Genomic DNA, 20430 nt, shown 5'->3' with positions numbered 1-20430 from the left:
TTTCAGTTCGAGGTGTGAGTTTCACTGTATCCCATTGTTTGATTGCATACTGTTGCTGTTTGGGTGAACCAGTAGACTGAATATATTTGTAAAGAATAGTTTTTTTTTTTTTTTTACTTTTACATTTTGGTGATATTAATATTTTTACATTTGTTTATGTCAGCCATGCACTTACTGTATAGGGAATGAAAGTTCTCTCACACTGCTGTTTTGTTGTGCAAAAGGAAAGGAGGATTTAATTGAATAAAACTTTATAAATATAAAAATCCTTGTTTTCATCATGACTGAGATCATAACTTTTTTAAGTATGTGCACTTTCAGTATGCTTACAGTGTACTTACCCAGGAAAGTACTAAGTAGTATTAGTAATTACATGTGGGTTAGGTTCAAGATTAGTACCTTAAGTAATTAGTATAGTTGTTGTAATTATATAGAATGTAACTGTATAACAGTTTTCTGTCTATTGTATATAATGTAATGTTATTATTTAATTATATACTGTACATCTCATATATCTCATACATCTCCTTGAGCAAGGCACTTAACTCCAGGTTGCTCCAGGGGGATTGTCCCTGTAATAAGGGCTCTGTAAGTTGCTTTGGATAAAAGCGTCTGCCAAATGCATAAATATATAATATCTCATAATAATTATCTTGCATTTCAGGTAGATTCTGCCACGTCTCATAAGATGTTATTTAAAACTAACCCCAGTTGTTTTAGAAATAATTATAAATGTGAATATTATGTAACTTAGATTAGAAAGGAGGCTGAAAGAACAACAATCATTAAATTCATGAAGCTTCATTGTTCAAAGTGATCCTGCCAGTACATATTAAATATGAAGCCAGTTCTATTTGGGGTTATAACATGGCACTGAACTGGCCGGGGACATCAGTAATGTAGACAGCACACTGTGTCCTACAAACATAGCTCAATGAAACAAAGTCTTTCAGAGCCAGAGATGCTTTTTGCTATTAAAAATGGGAGTTTCAGTCTGTAATAAAACAAAGCTACTTTTTTCTCAAAGGTTATACCGTACCCAATCCAAAGTCAAGTCCTTAATGTTCCAACTAGCCTTGAGCACAAAAAAAGCAAGTTTTCTACATGACAGTACAATACAATAAGAAACAAATCACTGAAATTGGCAATTCATGAAATATATATGCTTTCTCATTTTTTGAGGTTTCCTCCACCTCAATTCTTTGAGGAGAGAGTGTGTGAAGGATAGCTGTGGTCTCAAACAGGAACAAACGGGCATGCTTACTATTAATGTCAACAGAAAGCAGTGGCTTTTGACACAAAAAGGATTCCCTCAGCCATAACAGCAGTGAAATCAGTAAACTCTCAGTGAGCACTTTAAAAGTCAATGTTAGGCTGTCTATAACTCTGATAGATGAATATTTAGCCAAAAAAAACCTGAATGATTTTCCTTTTCTGTGGAACACAAAATAATTAGCTTTTTAAACTAGTATGCCCTTTACAATGAAATTGAATGGTGACCATAGATGTTAATCAAGATTTTCAATGCATAACAACTTAAATTTAATGCTGTTCCTCACAACAAAAGCTTACAAAAGCTTTTGTATGGCTTCAGAAAACAAAGAATCAGGAGCACAATTCATATAGATAACTTTTCTGATGTTTTAGACAACTTTTCCCATCTACTTCAATTGTATGGAAGAGAACAGCTCACACATTCTGCTTATCCTATATTGTTCTACGAAACACAGTAAGTAATGGAGGTTTGGAACAACATAAGAGTGAGTAAATGATAATACAATTGTCATTTTTGGGTGAACTACTGCTTTAATTAAAGAGTTTTTGGGCACACACCATTAGTGTTTGATTGCGCACTCTAAGGTCAAGCTAAATCCGAAGGTGAGACAAAACTGCATCATTGCAATCCCACCTGATGACTTCATAAACCTGCAGAGGTTAGAAGCACTGGATTAATGATAGCTCATGGCCTTGTGGAGACAAAAGAACAGGCTTTACAACCATGTCTTTATAGCCTCTAGTCAATTGGCCACATTGCAACCTCATAGTGCAAAATAATCCTCAACTGCTGAGGTATGATCAAGTTGAAACCTCATGACAATTTCTCACAAATGTGGCAATAGCTACAGAGAAATGTTGCAATTTTGGTTAGGTTTAGATCGTCTGCATTCAAAAGGCCAAATGGGCCCCAGCATGTAGAAAGATGGAACTGTGCCAAACAAATTACACTTAAAATGACATACAGAATACACAGCCAAAACTTTTTGGCATGAAACAAAGTAATAAAATTGAATTACAGAAATATACTCTCAAAAAACCCCAAAACAAAACCTTCATACCACCACAAAATGGCATTCTTTCTTTTTTAAGAAATTAAATCGTGAGATGGCTAACAAGCAGTTGGGCGTGCATTGACACTGTGATCCCTATGATCTTAGATTTTTGAGGGAAGGAACAGATATAATTACTGTGCCCTTTTTGCTTTTCTGCATCTCTAATACCCACTCATTATACATTTGAACCATGAGCATGTATAGCTCAGCCTCCAATTTGGCGGTAAACATATAAGAGCCCAAAAGAAAAGTAAGTAAGGAATCCGTTTTTGCTTGGATTGCGACTTACAGCATTTTAGTCTGAGACCTTCTGTTGAACCAAGTGAATATGGTAAACTTTTTCTTTTCTGGAAAGTGATGTTTTCGACAAGGGGCCAAATAATTGTAAATTAGTTGTCATTAGTGATGGAAAGAAGTACACTTTAATACACTATTACTGTTAATCAGAAGGTCGTGGATTTGATCCCCACAGTTACCACCATTGTGTCCTTTAAGTCGCTTTGGATAAAAAAAGCGTCTGCCAAATGCATAAATGTAAATGTAAATGTGCTATACCATATATATAAACAGACAGCTTCATTCCTGGATGCTGACTGGTCAATATTGGTGCTTTATTCATGATTAACCACAAATATGACCTCTTTAAATAGCTTATTATTATTACTCCACAGCACCCAAAACTGATAGTTATTTTGTGCAATGTTCTGTTAATTGTTTACTGTCAGGGATTATTGGTGCATTTACATCCTGTCGTAATTACCATAATTGCAAGATTCTATGAATTCTATGAAAGCTCCGACTTGACAGTTGTGACATCATGTAGCAAGACCAATATTGCATCGGTCTCAATGGTTAAAGATATTGAAAACATATTTTTGTTTGATATGCCTTTTATTATGCCTTTGTAACTTGGAGTGCTCTGTTTGTTCTTAGACATTTTGCAAGAACATATCCACTTTTTTTCTACTTCCCCTGATGCTTTGCGCGAAATGTGGGCGTTACTTCCTTTGTCAAGTTAACACAGCTTTTTTTGCAGTATTCGTACATTCATTCTTTCGCTGCGGTGTTAGGATTTTGAGGAGAGCATGTATGATTACATGTATGATTGACTGGTGAGAGGTAGTGCTTCGCATTTTAAACCTTAAATACAATGTGGTTTTTGACTACCACTGTATGTGTTTTTGTGATCCAATCACAAAACATTTAGCACCCAGTTTACAACTATATTTACCACTTGCGATCGGATCATCCAAAACACGTCATATTACTAGCTGTAAAAAAACAGGGTCTAAAATTATTGCAGCCAGAGCTAGGGAATGCCATAAGTCTTCAGGCGGAAGTCCCACTCACATTCGTTTCCCCAGTAAGACCCTCAGGAAAAGGTGGATACAGTAGAAGTGAATTATTGGATTAATGTAGTGATATATATTATGCTGTTATCAACAACAAAGCTCCTCTGGCATTGAGTGTTGCCATGTAAACAATAACTTCCGAGATTGAAGAGTGAAAATCCCTGAGTAGAATTGTGAAGTTGCTACAGTAATTCCAAGACAACGTAAACGCAGCATATAACTTCTAATGTAAAGTTGGCATTTTATTATTTAAATGACAAACATAACATTATTAATAGACATTTGTGTCCTTAATATTTTATTATTTGGTAACCGTTTTAAAAAAGCAACAATGCACGCTAGACTCTGCTTAGCATTATGCCTAACAATGTCCATCTGCTGTGACTATATTCACAACATAGCAGGCCTTTTAGTACCTTTGCTTAAATAATAAAACATTTTGTCTATGAATCTGTCCATGACCGTCTGTCCCTCCTGAATCTTTTTAAGAGTTTTGGTTGAATGTGATATACTTGAGTCACTTGAGTTACAAAAATAGGCTACACACAATTTTAAGAATCTATTTTTTGCACCCTCTTTGATGTGACTATCCTCTGAAGCGCGAACCGCTAACTAGTAACTGCTGATCAGATACAACTGCATGCAGTGACCAAGTTTCAACCTGATACAATTTTAAGACAAATAGCGCCACCAATTGGCGACAAGAGACTTTATTTAGTGCCAATAATTAATCTGTCTGAAGAAGTCACAGAATTCAAAATTTACAATCACAGTGACAACAAACACCAGAAAGGAACTTTTTTCATGGGTTTCTGTGCTATATTTCTGGCATGTGAGCACCTCTGGTTGTCTCATACTGCTATCAGACTGATAATGATTCCCATAACTGAACAGCATAATGAGTCATCAGGGAGAGTAGTAGGACTGAAATACACTTCTTGCGCACTGAACTATATGTATAGCAATTAACTTTAGGCTATGTTCACTGATAAGAAGTGAACTTCTGTACTCCCATCTGAACTCCTTTCTTGAAGAGCAGGGTAAAGTTTTAGTTTCGATAATATTAAAATAATCGGTGCGTAAGGAACCGTCTAAAATGTCCACCCACTGCGCTACAACGTCGGTGGCATCGAAGCGTTTATTCAGTTGACTTGCCCGTTCTAACATAAACACTGTTATTAATGTGGCAATAACTATTCTAAAAGTTGTAGTAGGCTGCCAGTGTGATGGGTAAGAAATTTAGCCAGCATGTCTATTTCCGTGTATAGATACAAGATTCAATTATTTTAGGAAAAAAAACAAACAAACACTGAAACTCACAAGATCAGCTGTCTAATTCGCCATGGGTTCCCTCTGGATTTTCCTATGAGTTTTTGAACTTATTAGTAAAATAAGGTCTGTGCTAAACCTTTCTTGACAATACATAGACATTTTGTTCTACAACATAGAATACAGACTTTCACACCTCAAACGTGAATTTTTAAGCCACATGTGTTTTTTTTTAAAAACAACTCAATACAGCTTCAAAATTCATGTTTGAGGTGTGACTGCCGCCACCTTGTGCCTATAATCCGACTTACTAATAATAATAATAATAATTATTATTTTTATGTATAACCTCATAAATGGCCTATTTAAAAGGCATAATTCAATTGATTGAATGCTTGGATATCGCCTATGTTTTAGCATAATTGTTGGAATTTTTAGATGGTCCCTTACATAGGGTAGTCTAGGCAAAGAAAGCACATCGGAGCATTCTCGGACATATAATTCTTAAGATTCTAAAGTGAGTATAGTGTTTTATGCCCGTATTGTATTGTTATATATATACTCTTTAACCTAATTGTGCTGATGATATCTTTGTACGATTGTTGTCCCCAGATTCTATACTTTACGTAACAAACTACGTGATCCCTCCAGATGTCAAGAATGTGTGAGCTTTTTGAGAAGTTTTTTACCTGTGGACTACAAAAGTGAATTTGTCCAATTGTGCTCTTTAGCTCTGCCTGTGGTAAGCGGCCCTTCTTTATGGTTTGCTTTTGAATCTGAATGGCCTTAAAGTGTATGGTTGAATCAATGAACGGATCAATGTTGCCAATATTTTATCATAATTTTTTTAACCATTCTGTTCTGTAAAATACATTTGACAATTTACCATCCTAGGGGCCGTTCAAACCGAACGCATTCTTGCGCCATAAAAGCAAGACGCGGCACAACATCCCAGAACTGGTGTCTCCCAACGCCTTTTTAAAAGTTGACATTATTTTTTAAAGTTGACACTTAAGTGTGTACATAGAAAAACTATTGAAATATAGCGCAGACGGATGCTAAAACGTGTTCAGTGTGAACGACGCTGTGTGTAACTTGATCGAATTTCCACATCTCTGTTTATTGTTCTCTAGTTTTTGTCCTGTCTTTCGGATTATTTAATAAGTTTTGTAAGCACTGTGTTCTGTGGGCACTTGGGGAGAGTAGAGCTTGATGGTGTGACTCTTGCCACAGCTGTGAGTGACCTACAACTATATATTTTTCTCAATAATAAATATGAAGTTTATATTTGACATATTTTGAAATTGATATTGTATGCTAGTAAAGCTACCTTGTGTTTTCACCAACAGGTCATCAATGTTATGGGTATTGGTATCGGCCACGGCTTGGCCGCTGCTTGTGACACACTCGTTTCTCAGGTACAGGCTGCATTACTCTGTTCCTTCACACACAAACAAATACAAATACGATATCTGCCTCTTAGACTGTTGATCTGTCCTTGCAGGCTTTTGGAGGGAATAACTTCTGTCAAGTTGGTGTTATAACACAGAGAGGAATTCTAATTCTTCTACTTTCTTGTTTACCATGCTGCGCCCTTCTTATCAACACAGAGTCATTGCTACTTGTTATGGGGCAAAGGCCAGAGGTTGCCAGGTACAGTATGAACTATGCAAAGAATGTGTTAATAAAACAGGGACTGTGTTAAAATATTGTAAAATATTTTTGGCTAACCGATTAAGTAAAGTTATGACATCTCTTATACATATAGATCAGGAGGGGTTTATTCGGGGCTGTAGCTCTTCTGATAACATTAGGCGTCTCATCAATATCATGTGGTCAGTGGCGAATGATCAGACTCCAGTCGCTGCCATCTCACTTGAACCTGAAAAGGCGTTTGATATGGTAGAATGGGATTACTTTATTAACACCCGATCAAACGAATGGATTCATTTCAGATTATTTTACTCTGGATAGGGGCACCCGGCAGGGTTACCCTCTTTCCCCATTTTTGTTTTATCTTGCCCTGAAACAATTAGCAGCCACGATAAGAAAGGAGGATGATTTTCCAGGGGTGGTGGCAGTATAGTAACTAAGTACAAATAACTGTATAATTACTGTAATAACAAATGTGTAATTCGTTCCACCTTCGTGCATTTTGAACTAATTGAAGTCGAGCAATAAGAGATTTGGAAATTCCACATTAGGGAGAATTACAGTAATCCAGACGAGAAGTGATGAAAGCATGAACTGCTATCTCTAACATTTTCTCTGAAAAAAAGGGTTTAACTTTAGAAAGTACACGTAGCTGAAAGAAACTGGAACCTATGACAGCACTAATATGTTTGTCAAATTTCAGCTGTCTATGAAACTGGAAACCCAGGTTCCTATTTGAGGAGAGAGGAAAGCATTGAGATTTCCGCAATCAGCATTTCTGACATCAAAATTATCTGTAGCAGCTGCGATAAGAAAGGAGGATGATTTTCCAGGGGTGGTGGCGGTATAGTAATTAAGTTCAAATACTTTGTTACTGTAATAAAGTACAGTTTTTTTTATATTTTACTTTATTGAGGATAAATATTCTTTGGACTTTTACTTTCACTTTAGTACATTTTGATGAGAAAATGTATACTTTTACTCCGATAAATTTCTCCAGACCCTTTCATTACTTTTGCAGCTGAAACGCTTAAACAAAATAAATAAATAACAGCAGTATGTGCAAAACGGCATGCAGATCAGGGATAATGAAGGTGACAATCTGATACTTATAGGCAAACTGTTCCATAAAATAGGACCCACAACCAAAAATGCTCTCCCTCCTCTTCGCTTTAGCCTCGAGCGTGGGACATCGAGGAGATATTGATCACCGAATCTCAGACATGGATTTAACCACTGTAGTAGTATGGATAACTTTATGCTCCCTTAATGTGCTTTTTGTTGCTTGAAATGTCTGGCCACCATTCGCTTGCATTGAATTGACCTATAGTGCTGAAATGTTCTTCTAAAATATTTGTTTGCGTTCTGCTAATGAAAGAAAGTCATACACATCTGGGATGGCATGAGGGTGAGTAAATGATGAGCACCAACAATGAAATAAGTTGCCATGGGTTTAATGAACTGTTCTGTAATTTATGCAATTTACCTGTACTTTTGATACTTAAGTAAATTCAATATCAGTTACTTTAATACTTTTACTTGAGTCAATTTCCATGAAGGTAACTTTACTTTTACTCAAGTATGACAAATGGATAATTAATAAAACAGATAATATTTTATTATTTGTCTCCGACCCTAATAGATCTATGCCATACCTACACAGAATTATTCATTCTAATGTTATGTTTATTTAATTTGTTAATTGAAATCAATAAAAATTGTTAATAATAAAAAATAAAACAGGGACAGCTATTGCTAGTCATACAAAGGTGGTATATAACTTCAGAACTGTGTTCTTCTTTTTCAGGATATCTCAGCTCTATGTGAAATTTTTTTTGCCTGGTCTTCCGGTATGTACTTCCATATACACATTAGAACACAAGTGGCCCTACTTCAATACACAGTAGGTGTGTTTCTCTTGGTTTTTTTTTGTGCTCAGTTTTACCGAATGCCTAAGGGAAGACTTTTGACTATTGACTGACAATTTCTTAACACCAGCGACATCATTTAAAGTAGAGGTCGACCGATAGTGGATTTTGCCGATACTGATAACTATGGTGGTGAATAAAGGCAGATAAAGATTAATCGGCAGAAAGTTTTTTAAAATCGATTAAAAGACATAGAGGCTACAAGAGTCCAAAATGAAGAAAATCCCAAATACATTTATAAACAAGCCTGAAATAAACCAGGGATTCTTTATTTTTGAAATGACCGAGATCTGGCTCTATTTCAGTGCTCTATATGTAAGTGTTTACCAGATGATTTTGAATAGGGTTTATTATTATTAACAAAATATGAACTGCTGATGGGGCACGTTTCCTTATAGTCACATTTTCTACCTAATTTAGAACACTTGATTAACTAATAAAAATAACAAAATATGCATTATAGAAATATGGATGAATATTATCAGTGATGACAGATTTAGGAAAAAAAAATCCCCACTAGGTGTAAGTGATTGTTTGTATTTCACCTCTTGAGGCTGCTGTTATACTCTAGTTTCAAAATAACACTATCAGCACAGATTAATGATCGTTAAAACCGATTAATTGGTCTACCTATAATTTAAAGCATTTTGGCTTACACTGTAGAAAAATAACACCATGTTATTTCTGTTTCATAGGCTTCATTTATGTACATTATGGAAGTAAAATATCTACAGAATCAGGTATGAGAAAAACATTCAAATGTGACAGCATACTCTGAGAAAACATGAATCTGAAACTTAATGAAATCTCTTCTTTCAGGGAATAATTTGGCCTCTGGTCATTACTGGAGTACTGGCAAATGTCCTTAATGCTTTAATCAACTATATTCTCCTGTTTGTCCTGGATGTTGGTGTTGCGTGAGTTTCAATGCCATTTGCTGTTGAACAACATGAAAGAAAGTAATGTGGGAATAATGTAGCAGTTTATGACTGATGACCATTTCATCCACAGTGGATCAGCAGTTGCCAACACCATCTCACAGTATGCTTTGGCAATCCTGCTGTTTGTCTATGTCAGATGGAAAGGTCTCCATAAGGACACTTGGGCGGGTGAGTTCACTGAAATAATGAAAAACTCTGTTGTGTGCAGGATTTGGAGGCTTGTTTTTAAATGTATTCCACTACATATTACAGAATACTTGCTCTAAAATGTAATTTGTATTTCGTTAGATTACTCAAGGTCAGTAACGCCAGGGCCATAACCACAATATACATTGAGTGGGGCAAGTCCCCTCCAATAATCAGAGATGGCCAGATTGTAACTAAACATTCAATGTTTGCCCACTTTGTGTGAGAGAAATGTTCTCAGGAAGTCTTTGACTATCCTAGAGGATACATCCCACATTTTGTTTTTAGAATTTGAATTGCTTCCCTCAGGAAAGCGATATAGAGTACCCAAGTGGAGGACCGTTAAAGCTTCTAGGTCTTTTGTTTCAAACGCAGTTATGAGTGTAAATGCTTATTTGAAACAAAGATAAAAGGTACCGTAAATTTTAAATAGTAGCTATATGAAAATTATTATAAATGCCCGGGGTTTGTGATGTTTTTTCGTAAGGTTTTGTGATGTTTTGCTGTTTTCTGTTTTTTGTTAAAAATTTGTATGTTTGTGAGGTCGAAGCTACTTAAATTGCCTTGTAAAGGGACAAATAAAGATTTACTTCTACTACTACTACTGTTTTATGATTGAAATGTTGTACCGACTGACAGTAATTTCCAAGGGTGCAAACTATATTCACCGTTTGGCTAAATTTGCCATTTTCAATTGACAATATGTCATTAGAGTACATGATTCATATGTCATTCATAATTGTGAACGTGAAAACATTAACAGAGTAGTTTTCAGCATATCAGGCTTAAGGCAAAGAGTGAATGTGTGTATAATGTAAAGGTATTGAATGAATGTGGTTACCTGCAAGCTTTTGAAGTAGCTTTTTAGAAAATTCACTTGACTTTGTCTTAGATAATGATCTATAAAACACAAAGTATAGTGTTATCATGCTTATATTAGAACTAGAACATAAGACCTGTGACTTCTGGCATTGAGTGTTTAGGTTGTGGCAAAGACAGTGTAATATATTTTTAATGTAAATATTATTAGGTGATAATTTACAATAAATGTAAGATTTTCTAAATTATCTTTAATAAATGTCTTTAATTAATTCAGAATTTTGTACAGCATCTCCTAAGTGTCCTCTTTTAAAAGAGACCATTCTTTATTTTAGTATGTCCTTGTCAGGAGTAGTTCACCTAAAAATTGAAAATGTACTTTTAATCACTCATTGTTCAAAACCCATATGCTGTCACTTGTTCAATATGATCTGTTTTTGTATGGAAAATAATTATTGTTAGGATTCTTGAAGAAAAGATTTTGTTAAGACTCTCATGGGGAAAAAACACAACTTGAGGGCAGTAAATAATTTTGTGACATGCCATGCTGACACAGTCATGACATTTTACAGATACATCAGTGATGCAAAGAAATACAAATTATATGCATCTTTTCTTTGAAACAGCACAAAACAGAAAGAAAAGCTGAGTGAAACAGGTACATTTCTAGCACTGCAGACACAGTGTTTGTCTTGTATTGTGTGAACTTAAAACCAAAAGTTATAACATTTTGGGCCTTTATTGCATTTAAAGTTTTTATTCAGAAAATTATTGCATTTAGCACCTTTACTATTTTAGAGGACCATTGTATTTATGACCTCAACACCTGCGACCCCCCACACCCAAAATGATTTGGTCCCCCCCCCAATGATCAAGACATTACGGCCTTGAATAATGTAATCAAAATACTTTAGATTCCCCTTCTGTCATGACCTACTCCGCCCCGCTGCGAAGCCCCACTGGGTACGTCAAAAATAATCGTACCCTTAGTGCCTATATCACGGAGCTTTGACGCGTGGCTCTCGCTTCCCAATCCGTCACGCTGGCTGGCCAGGACCATTCGACTCGGTTATGCAATTCAGTTTGATAGCCCGGAAATCGATACTCTCTTACTCAAGAACGCGATAGGGCCTGTCCCTCCAACCGAGATGAAGAAGGGTTTCTACAGCACTTACCTCATCGTACCCAAGGAAGGCGGTGGCTTACAACCGATCTTGTACTTGTGAGTTTTCAACCGGACATTGCAGAAACTCCCGTTCAAAATGCTCACGCAAAGATACATTTTAACTTGCGTCCGACATCTAGACTGGTTTGCAGCGGTACACCTGAAGGACGCGTACTTCCACGTCTCAATATTGCCTCGACATCGACCCTTTCTATGGTTCACATTCGACGACCAGGCGTATCAGTACAAGGTCCTCCCCTTCGGCATGTCCCTGTCCCCTCACGTCTTCACGAAGGTCGCTGAGGCAGCCCTTGCCCCGCTTCGGGAAGCAGGCATCCGCATTCTCAACTACTTAGACGACTGGCTCATTCTGGCCCACTCCCGAGAGTTACTATGCGCCCACAGGGACCAGGTGCTCAGGCACCTCAGACGTTTAGGGCTTCAGGTCAACTGGGAAAAGAGCAAGCTCACCCCGGTTCAGAGCATCTCTTTTCTCGGCATGGAGTTAGACTCTGTCTCAATGTTAGCGCGTCTCACCAACGAGCGCGTGCAGTCAGTGCTGAAATATCTCACCACGTTCAGGCCGGGCACCGCGGTCCCCTTAAAACATTTCCAGAGGCTCCTGGGGCATATGGCATCCTCCACGGCTGTCACGCCGCTGGGGTTGATGCATATGAGACCGCTTCAGCACTGGCTCCAGACTCGAGTCCCAAGACGAGCATGGCGCCGCGGCACGCACTGTATGTTCATCACCCCCACCTGCCGCCAAACTTTCAAACCCTGGACAGACCTCTGCTTTCTACGGACAGGAGTCCCCTTGCAGCAGGTGTCCCGACGCGTCCTGGTCACTACAGACACCTCCAAATTTCCCCCAGTGAGCCTGCTTGCACAGGTGCTGTGCAAGGTCAGGGAGGACGGGGAACAAGTAATTTGAGTGGCTCCCTATTGGCCCAATCGGACTTGGTTCTCGGATCTCGTACTCCTCGCGACAGCCCCTCCCTGGCAAATCCCCCTGAAGAAGGACCTTCTTTCTCAGGGACGGGGCACACTCTGGCATCCGCACCCAGACCTCTGGAACCTCCACGTCTGGCCCTTGAACGGGATGCGGAAGATTTAGCTTATCTACCACCTGCTGTCATAGACATGATCAACCAAGCCCCACCTGCTGTCGTAGACATGATCAACCAAGTCAGAGCCCCTTCTACCAGGCAACTTTACGCCCTGAAGTGACGCTTGTTCGCAAATTTGTGTTCTTCCCGGGCTGAAGACCCAAAGATGTGCGCAGTTAGGTCAGTGCTTTCATTCTTTCGAGCCACTAGAATCAGTCGGACTCAGGGCCCTCTCCTTAAAGATCACGCTCGCTTCCATCAAGAGGGTCGGGGACCTGCAAGCATTCTCTGTCAGCGACACCTGCCTGGAGCGACACTCACGTGATCCTAAGACCGCGACCGGGCTACGTGCCCAAGGTTCCCACCACTCCCTTCAGGGACCAGGTAGTGAACCTGCAAGCGCTGCCCCAGGAGGAGGCAGGCCCAGCCCCTTCGTTGCTGTGTCCGGTACGTGCTTTGCGTATCTACTTGGACTGCATGCAGAGCTTTAAATGTTCTGAGCAGCTCTTTGTCTGCTTTGGTGGACAGCGGAAAGGGAATGCTGTCTCCAAACAGAAGCGTTCCCACTGGGTAGTGGACCCCTTTACGTTGGCCTATCGCACCCAAGCAATGCCCCCCCCCCCACCCCCCCGCGGGTCCGAGCACACTCAACAAGAAGTGTTGTGTCCTCATGGGCACTGGCCATGTGCACCTCTCTATCAGACATATGCAGAGCAGCGGGTTGGGCAACACCCAATACCTTTGCAAGATTTTACAATCTCAAGGTTGAGTCGGTTTCATCCTGTGTTTTCTCAGGTCCGAGCCGGTAGAACTCAGTACATGCTGACAAACTGACCGGGTGGACCGCTTGCACATAGCACCCTTTCCCTCCGTTGAGGTAGTAATACAGTGCGCCTTTACCCCAGGAGATCCCATGAACTCGGCTCCCTGGATGACTCTTCCCTAGCCCTCTAGGGTCTGCAAATTCAGTGGAGGAATTCACCAACCAAGACCAATGCGGTATCTCAATTTACCCTGTACTGGAACACGTGGACTTTTCCCCCTGTGCGTATTTTCCGTGGTACGGTCCCCTTGCGAGCGGACTCTCATCTCCCTTGGGCAGTCCTCACGGAACCCCGGTTGCCGTGTTTGTAGCAACTCCTCCCTTCCAATGAGGTAGGATCTACCACCGCGCCATTCTCCACATGTGACCTAAAAGCCCATGTGATGTATTTCACCACTCTTTACCTCCCCCAGTCTGGGCAGGTGTGGTCTCCACAGCATCTTTCCCCCCTGAAAGAATAGGAAAACTGGGAAAGATCGCCTTCCCCGAGTGCTTTTGATAGTGTTAAGATGGACCCAGCCGCTTTAACTCTATGCAAGAAACATTTCGCCTTGTTCCCCCCTGTCGGGGGTAAAGAACCAGAAAGCTTTGATGATTTTATGGGGCATTGGGGAAGGGTACATGCAGCCTGGCACAGCTGGTCGCTTTGGCACGTAAAATACCTGCTCGCTCCTGTGTCAGCAGTGCACGTACACGGCTCAGCGCATGGCGTGATTTCAATTCGACCCCTAGTGTTGCTTCTTTGACACAACGTTGAAGTGAGCGACAGACGGGGATCGTCTAGGTTACGGATGTAACCTCCGTTCCTTGATGGAGGGAACGAGACGTTGTGTCCTCCCTGCCACATCGCTGAACCGAGCCACTGTTGCGGCCAAACCTCATTGTCGGCTCCTCAGAAAAATCTTGAATGAAACAGATGCATTTTCCTCCCTTTATACCCGTATGTCTGGGGGCAGGACATGCAAATTCTATTTGCCAATTTCTCATTGGCCTTTTCTTATAGATCAGAGATGCAAAAGGCTCTCAAGAGAGACCCCTAGTGTCGCTTCTTCGACACAACGTTGAAGTTCCCTCCATCAGGAAACATCCGTAACCTAGACGTTTTCTGCTGCTAAAGAATGGATTATTACCATCCAATTAATAGGTGTATTAAAACCCTCCTTTGTTGCTTTATAGGTTGGTCGATGGACTGTTTGCAGGACTGGAAATCATTCATCCACCTTGCCATTCCAAGCATGCTCATGCTTTGTGCAGAGTGGTGGACCTATGAGATTGGAGGACTCCTGTCAGGTTAGAATGCATACTTGTCAAATTGTTACTGATACAACAAATATTAGATTTAGAGCATGTCTAGTCATTTGTATTAGTATTAGTTATTTGATTTTTGGGCTTTTGTTTTTTTTTCTCTAATACTTACAATTCATAGTAGAATGTAAATGCCATTCCTGACCTTCTTTATTATTTTAATGGCAGGGCTGATTAGTGAAGTGGAGCTTGGAGCTCAGTCAGTTGTGTTTGGACTGGCAAATATTGCATTCATGGTACTGTATTTACTCATTTGTGTGAATGCATTCTGTTATAGGATTGTATGTGACACTTTAAGCGAGTGGTCTGTGTTCAGTTTCCTTTAGGCTTTAGTGTAGCAGGCTGTGTGAGAGTGGGGATCGCCATGGGAGCTGGAAATGTTGCCCAAGCCAAGCTATCTGCCAAACTCTCAATGGTTTGTGCAGGTAAACTTTGAAATAACACAAAACATGTATTTTTTTCTGTATTTTATGTTCTGTTTACAGGTAATAGACAGCATGGACATATTCAACATCAAGATTTTAGGTTAAAATTTATATATAGGCCTTTGTATAAAGCAAAGTGTATATTTAACATGTTATAACTGGTCGCAATTTCTTTTCAGTTTTTCACCACATCTGTTTTTAGCACCTCTGTGCAGTTGGCACCCCATATAATTAAATAATCACCAAAACTATTACATTAGTTTGTGCTGATTTGTGCCGCAAAAATTAACGTTTGTGCTGGTTTGGTGTTTGAGATATTAAGCATACTTTTTTGGGCTGTGTGATGTCACGCTCCACCCCATTTCGCTGAAATCGATCCAAACCGGTGCTGGTCGTTTGTGCTCGGTTTGTGCCGTTAAAACAAACGTTGTAACTATTTCCCTTCCTTAGATATAGCAAAAATGTTTTCGGGAGTGGTGACATCATTCTCCACCCCATGTTGTCTAAATCGCTCCAAACCAGTGTCATTTGTTTGTGCTCGATTTGTGCCGTTAAAATGAACACTTTATCTATTTCCATTGCTTAGAAATAACAAATATGATCCGGAGCTGTGACGTCACTTTCCACCTCATGTCGTCCAAATCGATCCAAACCGGTGGCATTCGTTTGTGCTCGGTTTGTGCTGTTGAAAGAAACAATCTAACTAAATCCATTACAAAGAAATAACTAAATTATCTCCCGGATCTGTGACGTCAGTCATGCGTTTACCTCATCTTGTCCAATGCGCTCATTTTCTGACTCGTTGGTTTGTGCTCGCTCGGTGCAGGTTTCTTACCGTTGCTGTCATTGTTTTTTATTTTTTAATATTTTTAACAGTTTGATCATTGCAGTAACTTCAAGCTTCAAATCCAAATGACATATGCCCTGTATTTGTGAGTGCGCTTAAGTTAGTTTTATATTTCACATTCGTTTGACATTCGTGACAATTCCCATTAAACTCTCCATGCAAATCACATTTTCAAGCCAAACCAACCTGAACATGCATAAATAGGTTTTCTTTGCCTAGCATATGTGATTTGGATTTGAAGCTTGAAGTTATTTTTTGTTATTTCTTTGTAATGGAATTAGTTAGATTGTTTCTTTCAACAGCACAAACCGAGCACAAACGAATGCCACCGGTTTGGATCGATTTGGACGACATGGGGTGGAAAGTGACGTCACAGCTCCGAATCATATTTGTTATTTCTAAGGAATGGAAATAGATAAAGTGTTCATTTTAATGGCACAAATCGAGCACAAACAAATGACACTGGTTTGGAGCGATTCAGACAACATGGGGTGGAGAATGTCGTCACCACTCCCGAAAACATTTTTGCTATATCTAAGGAAGGGAAATAGTTACAACGTTTGTTTTAACGGCACAAACCGAGCACAAACGACCAGCACCGGTTTGAATCGATTTGAGCGAGATGGGGTGGAGAGTGACATCACACAGCCCAAAAAAGAATGCTTAATAACTCAAACACCAAACCAGCACAAATGTAAATTTTTGCAGCACAAATCAGCACAAACGAATGAAATAGTTTTGGTGATTATTTAATTATATGGGGTGCCAAATTCACGGAGGTCTTTTTAGCCTATTGTGTTCACTTAAATTGTCCTACAGTGTGAAAAATGCATTATAAAAGTACAAATATTCCATGTCACTCAATTAATATCATTTTAGAAAAACTGCATGTATGGTAATAATGAATGATAATAGAAAATGTAAAAAAAAAAATGTATGAAGTATAGCATGTCCCACTGCAGGACACTGCTTTAAGTGTAACGTCAACTATTCTTACACAAATAACTTTTCATGTCTGTTTTTGTGCCTGTACACTGTTTATCTTTCAAATTACATTTTCAAACCATACTAATGTTCAAGAACATTTTTAATTATTATGATTTTGATTTACAGTGGCTGTTGGCATGCTTTTGGCTACTGTTATTGGTTCTGCAAAGAATGTCATTGCTTATATCTTCACAAATGATAAGTGAGTTTCCTTCCTTCAGTTCAACCACATTTGCTTGAAAATATTTTCTTTAATGTTTAATAACTTGCTCATAATCTATGTTGTTTGCAGTGTTGGCTGTAATCCAAATTACAAAGTAATTAGTTACTGTAATGTTATACATTTTTGTATAAATATGAGGTGCTAAGTGTGACTTGTGTGTAACAATGAGAGAAATATAGACATTATTTTGAATTTGTTGAGCAAAAAAGTGTTTTAGAAAGAAAAGTAATTAGAAAAGTAATCTGATTACAATTTTATAGAAATACATTTAAAGTAACAACACTGGTTGTGACAGAAACTCAAGTATATTTTAAATATAGTTATTTTAAATATGAACTTGATTTAAGTATTTAAAACATTTTCTGGTCTTTGTTCTCCAAAGAGGTTTCAATTCAACATTGTTTCTGGATACAATGGATGGGTATAATTAAATAATTACATTTTTATGTTTTAACGTTAATTTATGCAATTATGCAATTTATGCAACAATTTGCCGTGCGGAAACATATATCATTAAGAACGAATAATATAGTTTAAAGCCTCAAACTCATTTAATGCACAAACTTCAGGTCATAAAATTGATGCATTAAAATGCTATACTTGAAAACAGCATCTTGACAAACAAGAGGGGCTAATATTGGGCCTATTGTTTACCTTCCATTCACAGAGACATTAGAATGAGGGTTGCCACGGTAATGGTTTTGTATGCGCCTTTCCATCTTCTTGATGCAGCCGCAGTAAGTCATTAGCAGAGTTGTGCTAGAGCATTCAACATCCTCATTAATATAAAAACACCTGAAAACACCAACACAATGATCTGAAATTTGAGTTCAAACCTTAATTATGTGCTGTCTGAACAGACATTCTCTACACACAAGCATAAAACTGAGACTTGATGTGATTTGAAGTGAAAGTTTTTATCTGTTCCTGTCTCTCTACTAAGGCAGCAAGTGGCAATATAGTGAGAGGTTTAGGCAAGCAAAAGATTGGAGCAGTCTGCAACCTTGTGGGATACTATGGCGTTGGTTTTCCTATTGGAATATCCTTAATGTTTGCCACTAAACTGGGAATTGTTGGTGAGATATTATTATTATTATTATTATGTTTCATTGTGACTCTCATCCTGTCTAAGACACATTTATCTAACCACCTGAAGGTCTATGGACGGGCCTGTTAATTTCTGTCTTACTTCAGTCAGTCTTCCTCATTGTTCTACTTTTCAAACTGAACTGGGAGAAAGCTTCTGAAGAGGTAAGAAATATGGAATTTCCTTCCATGGAAAAGTTGATATAGCTCTTTGACAGTGCGCTTCATCAAAGCTTGCTGATGTAAATACATTTTTATTAGGCACAGATCAGAGCTGGTGTGCAGACAAGACGAGTAGATAATGGTAAGACTGTTTTTTATGACAGGAACAATATTGTAAAAAATCTGATCTTATTTATAGGTGCACTCAATTTACTTATACAATTATAATTATTAATCAATTATACTCGCATGAGATGAAGACTCCAGTCATGTTAGTAGCTTAATACAATTTTAAGCTAAGTTTTATTTCTGCAATGGCATTGATAACAGAACACTTGTGCTTTTGTATGATTCTGCATCTGCACAGATAGGTCTCAGTCACTATAAGTCCAAGCCATATTTGCCAGTGCAATAAAAACACAAAAGCAACTAAAAAAATAACACACATTTAATGAGGTTTGTTAATATTGTCATTCTCTTGACAGGTGCACAAGAAGATGGTGGATATATTGAGAGGGATGTTCAGGACATTGCTACAGATGTGGATGGGCTTGTAGTGGAGCCGCCCAGTGTGGAACTCACTTCACTGAGGGCACCACTGCCATTAAGGGCCTTAGTGCTGCGTCGGGGTCTGGCTCTTGCAGCTATGCTTACTCTACTGGCTGCTGGACTCATCACTAATGTGTTGCTGAACAGCTAAGATCATAATAGTACAACAAGATTGTAGTACTCAAACTCAGTACCTGGGAAAACAGGGAGGGCCTTTAAGCAGGCAGAGAGAAATCCTCTCAACTCAGTTGTTGGAAGTCTCCAGTGTGGTCTGGTAAAAGTGCACCGCTGAATGTACAAAGCCTTTTAATAAGGGCTGTGAATTGATTACATTTTTTAAACTAATGAATCGCACAGCAATTAATCGTGGTACATCGTACATTATAACAAACATTAAAATATAATCATAATATGTTTACTTTATAATTTTTCTCCAAGAATATGCAAAAAATGGTTAGTCAACATTTATTTTAATTATTTAAATATGTACATTTTAAAATGTTCTTTAAGAATATAGTTAAATTAGACACATTTTTACAGGTATAAATCTTTGATACACGTATGTAAACATGTCTTAAAATCAGTGAACATGCTGTGATTAAAAATTTGGAAAAAACTTCTGGCATTTTGACATTTTTTAAAAATAGGACCAAATGGGCAGATTCAGTTAATATCTGAATGTATATTGGAAATGTACACTTACTGTGAAGATTAACTTAAGTGTACATTTCCAATGCATTATCAGATGCTATACATACATATACAAACCAAAGATTAATTTGCTGAAGTTTAAAATCTCAATAAAATGTTTTTTGTCTGGCCGCCATTCAGTTTCTATCGCGCACAAGCTGGGTATCTCTCGGGTTTTTTATCTCTCTGAGTATCACTTTTGACACTGGTTCAGATGACAGTGAGTACGTGTTTTTAAGTGATGCTAAGAGATACGTCAGCTTGCATGTATCTCCCACACCTGGCTGACCACTTGCGTGTGAAGTCTACATTCAACATACATAAAATCCGCTCCAATGTTTATTATGCCCGGGACATGCACCGCATGTAATTAATAAGAATTCACTGCTTCACACAATCAGTTTCTGTGCTTAGGATGTGCAGTATATATGTTAATTTTAGCAACAGTAAGTGGGGAAAAACATTAGTGAAATTTCAGAAAGAGAAAAACATTTTTATTTTTTAAATGCAGAAATGAATGCGTAAAATTTTCCAGCCCTACTTAAATCCATTTAATTTCTTTATAACTCTCCAATTAATAC

General features: G+C 38.4%; 1 protein-coding gene across 1 annotated transcript; it reads left to right on the top strand.

The window, feature by feature from the left end:
- Positions 1 to 1736: 1736 nt before the first annotated feature.
- On the top strand, positions 1737 to 20363 carry slc47a3 (solute carrier family 47 member 3). Its single transcript, XM_052106591.1, has 19 exons — positions 1737 to 1742; positions 1861 to 1934; positions 5564 to 5693; positions 6085 to 6186; positions 6301 to 6369; positions 6456 to 6604; positions 8412 to 8454; positions 9228 to 9272; positions 9352 to 9449; positions 9544 to 9641; positions 14752 to 14865; positions 15049 to 15116; positions 15197 to 15305; positions 17266 to 17341; positions 18030 to 18099; positions 18306 to 18438; positions 18519 to 18613; positions 18710 to 18752; positions 19096 to 20363. The coding sequence occupies exons 1-19, from the start codon at positions 1737 to 1739 to the stop codon at positions 19308 to 19310; spliced, it is 1737 nt and encodes a 578-aa protein (XP_051962551.1). The 3' UTR covers positions 19311 to 20363.
- Positions 20364 to 20430: the final 67 nt, after the last annotated feature.

This window comes from Xyrauchen texanus, chromosome 36, assembly GCF_025860055.1.
Source record: "Xyrauchen texanus isolate HMW12.3.18 chromosome 36, RBS_HiC_50CHRs, whole genome shotgun sequence".
Taxonomy (NCBI): Eukaryota; Metazoa; Chordata; class Actinopteri; order Cypriniformes; family Catostomidae; genus Xyrauchen; species Xyrauchen texanus.
This window is presented reverse-complemented; position numbering and strand designations above follow the sequence as displayed.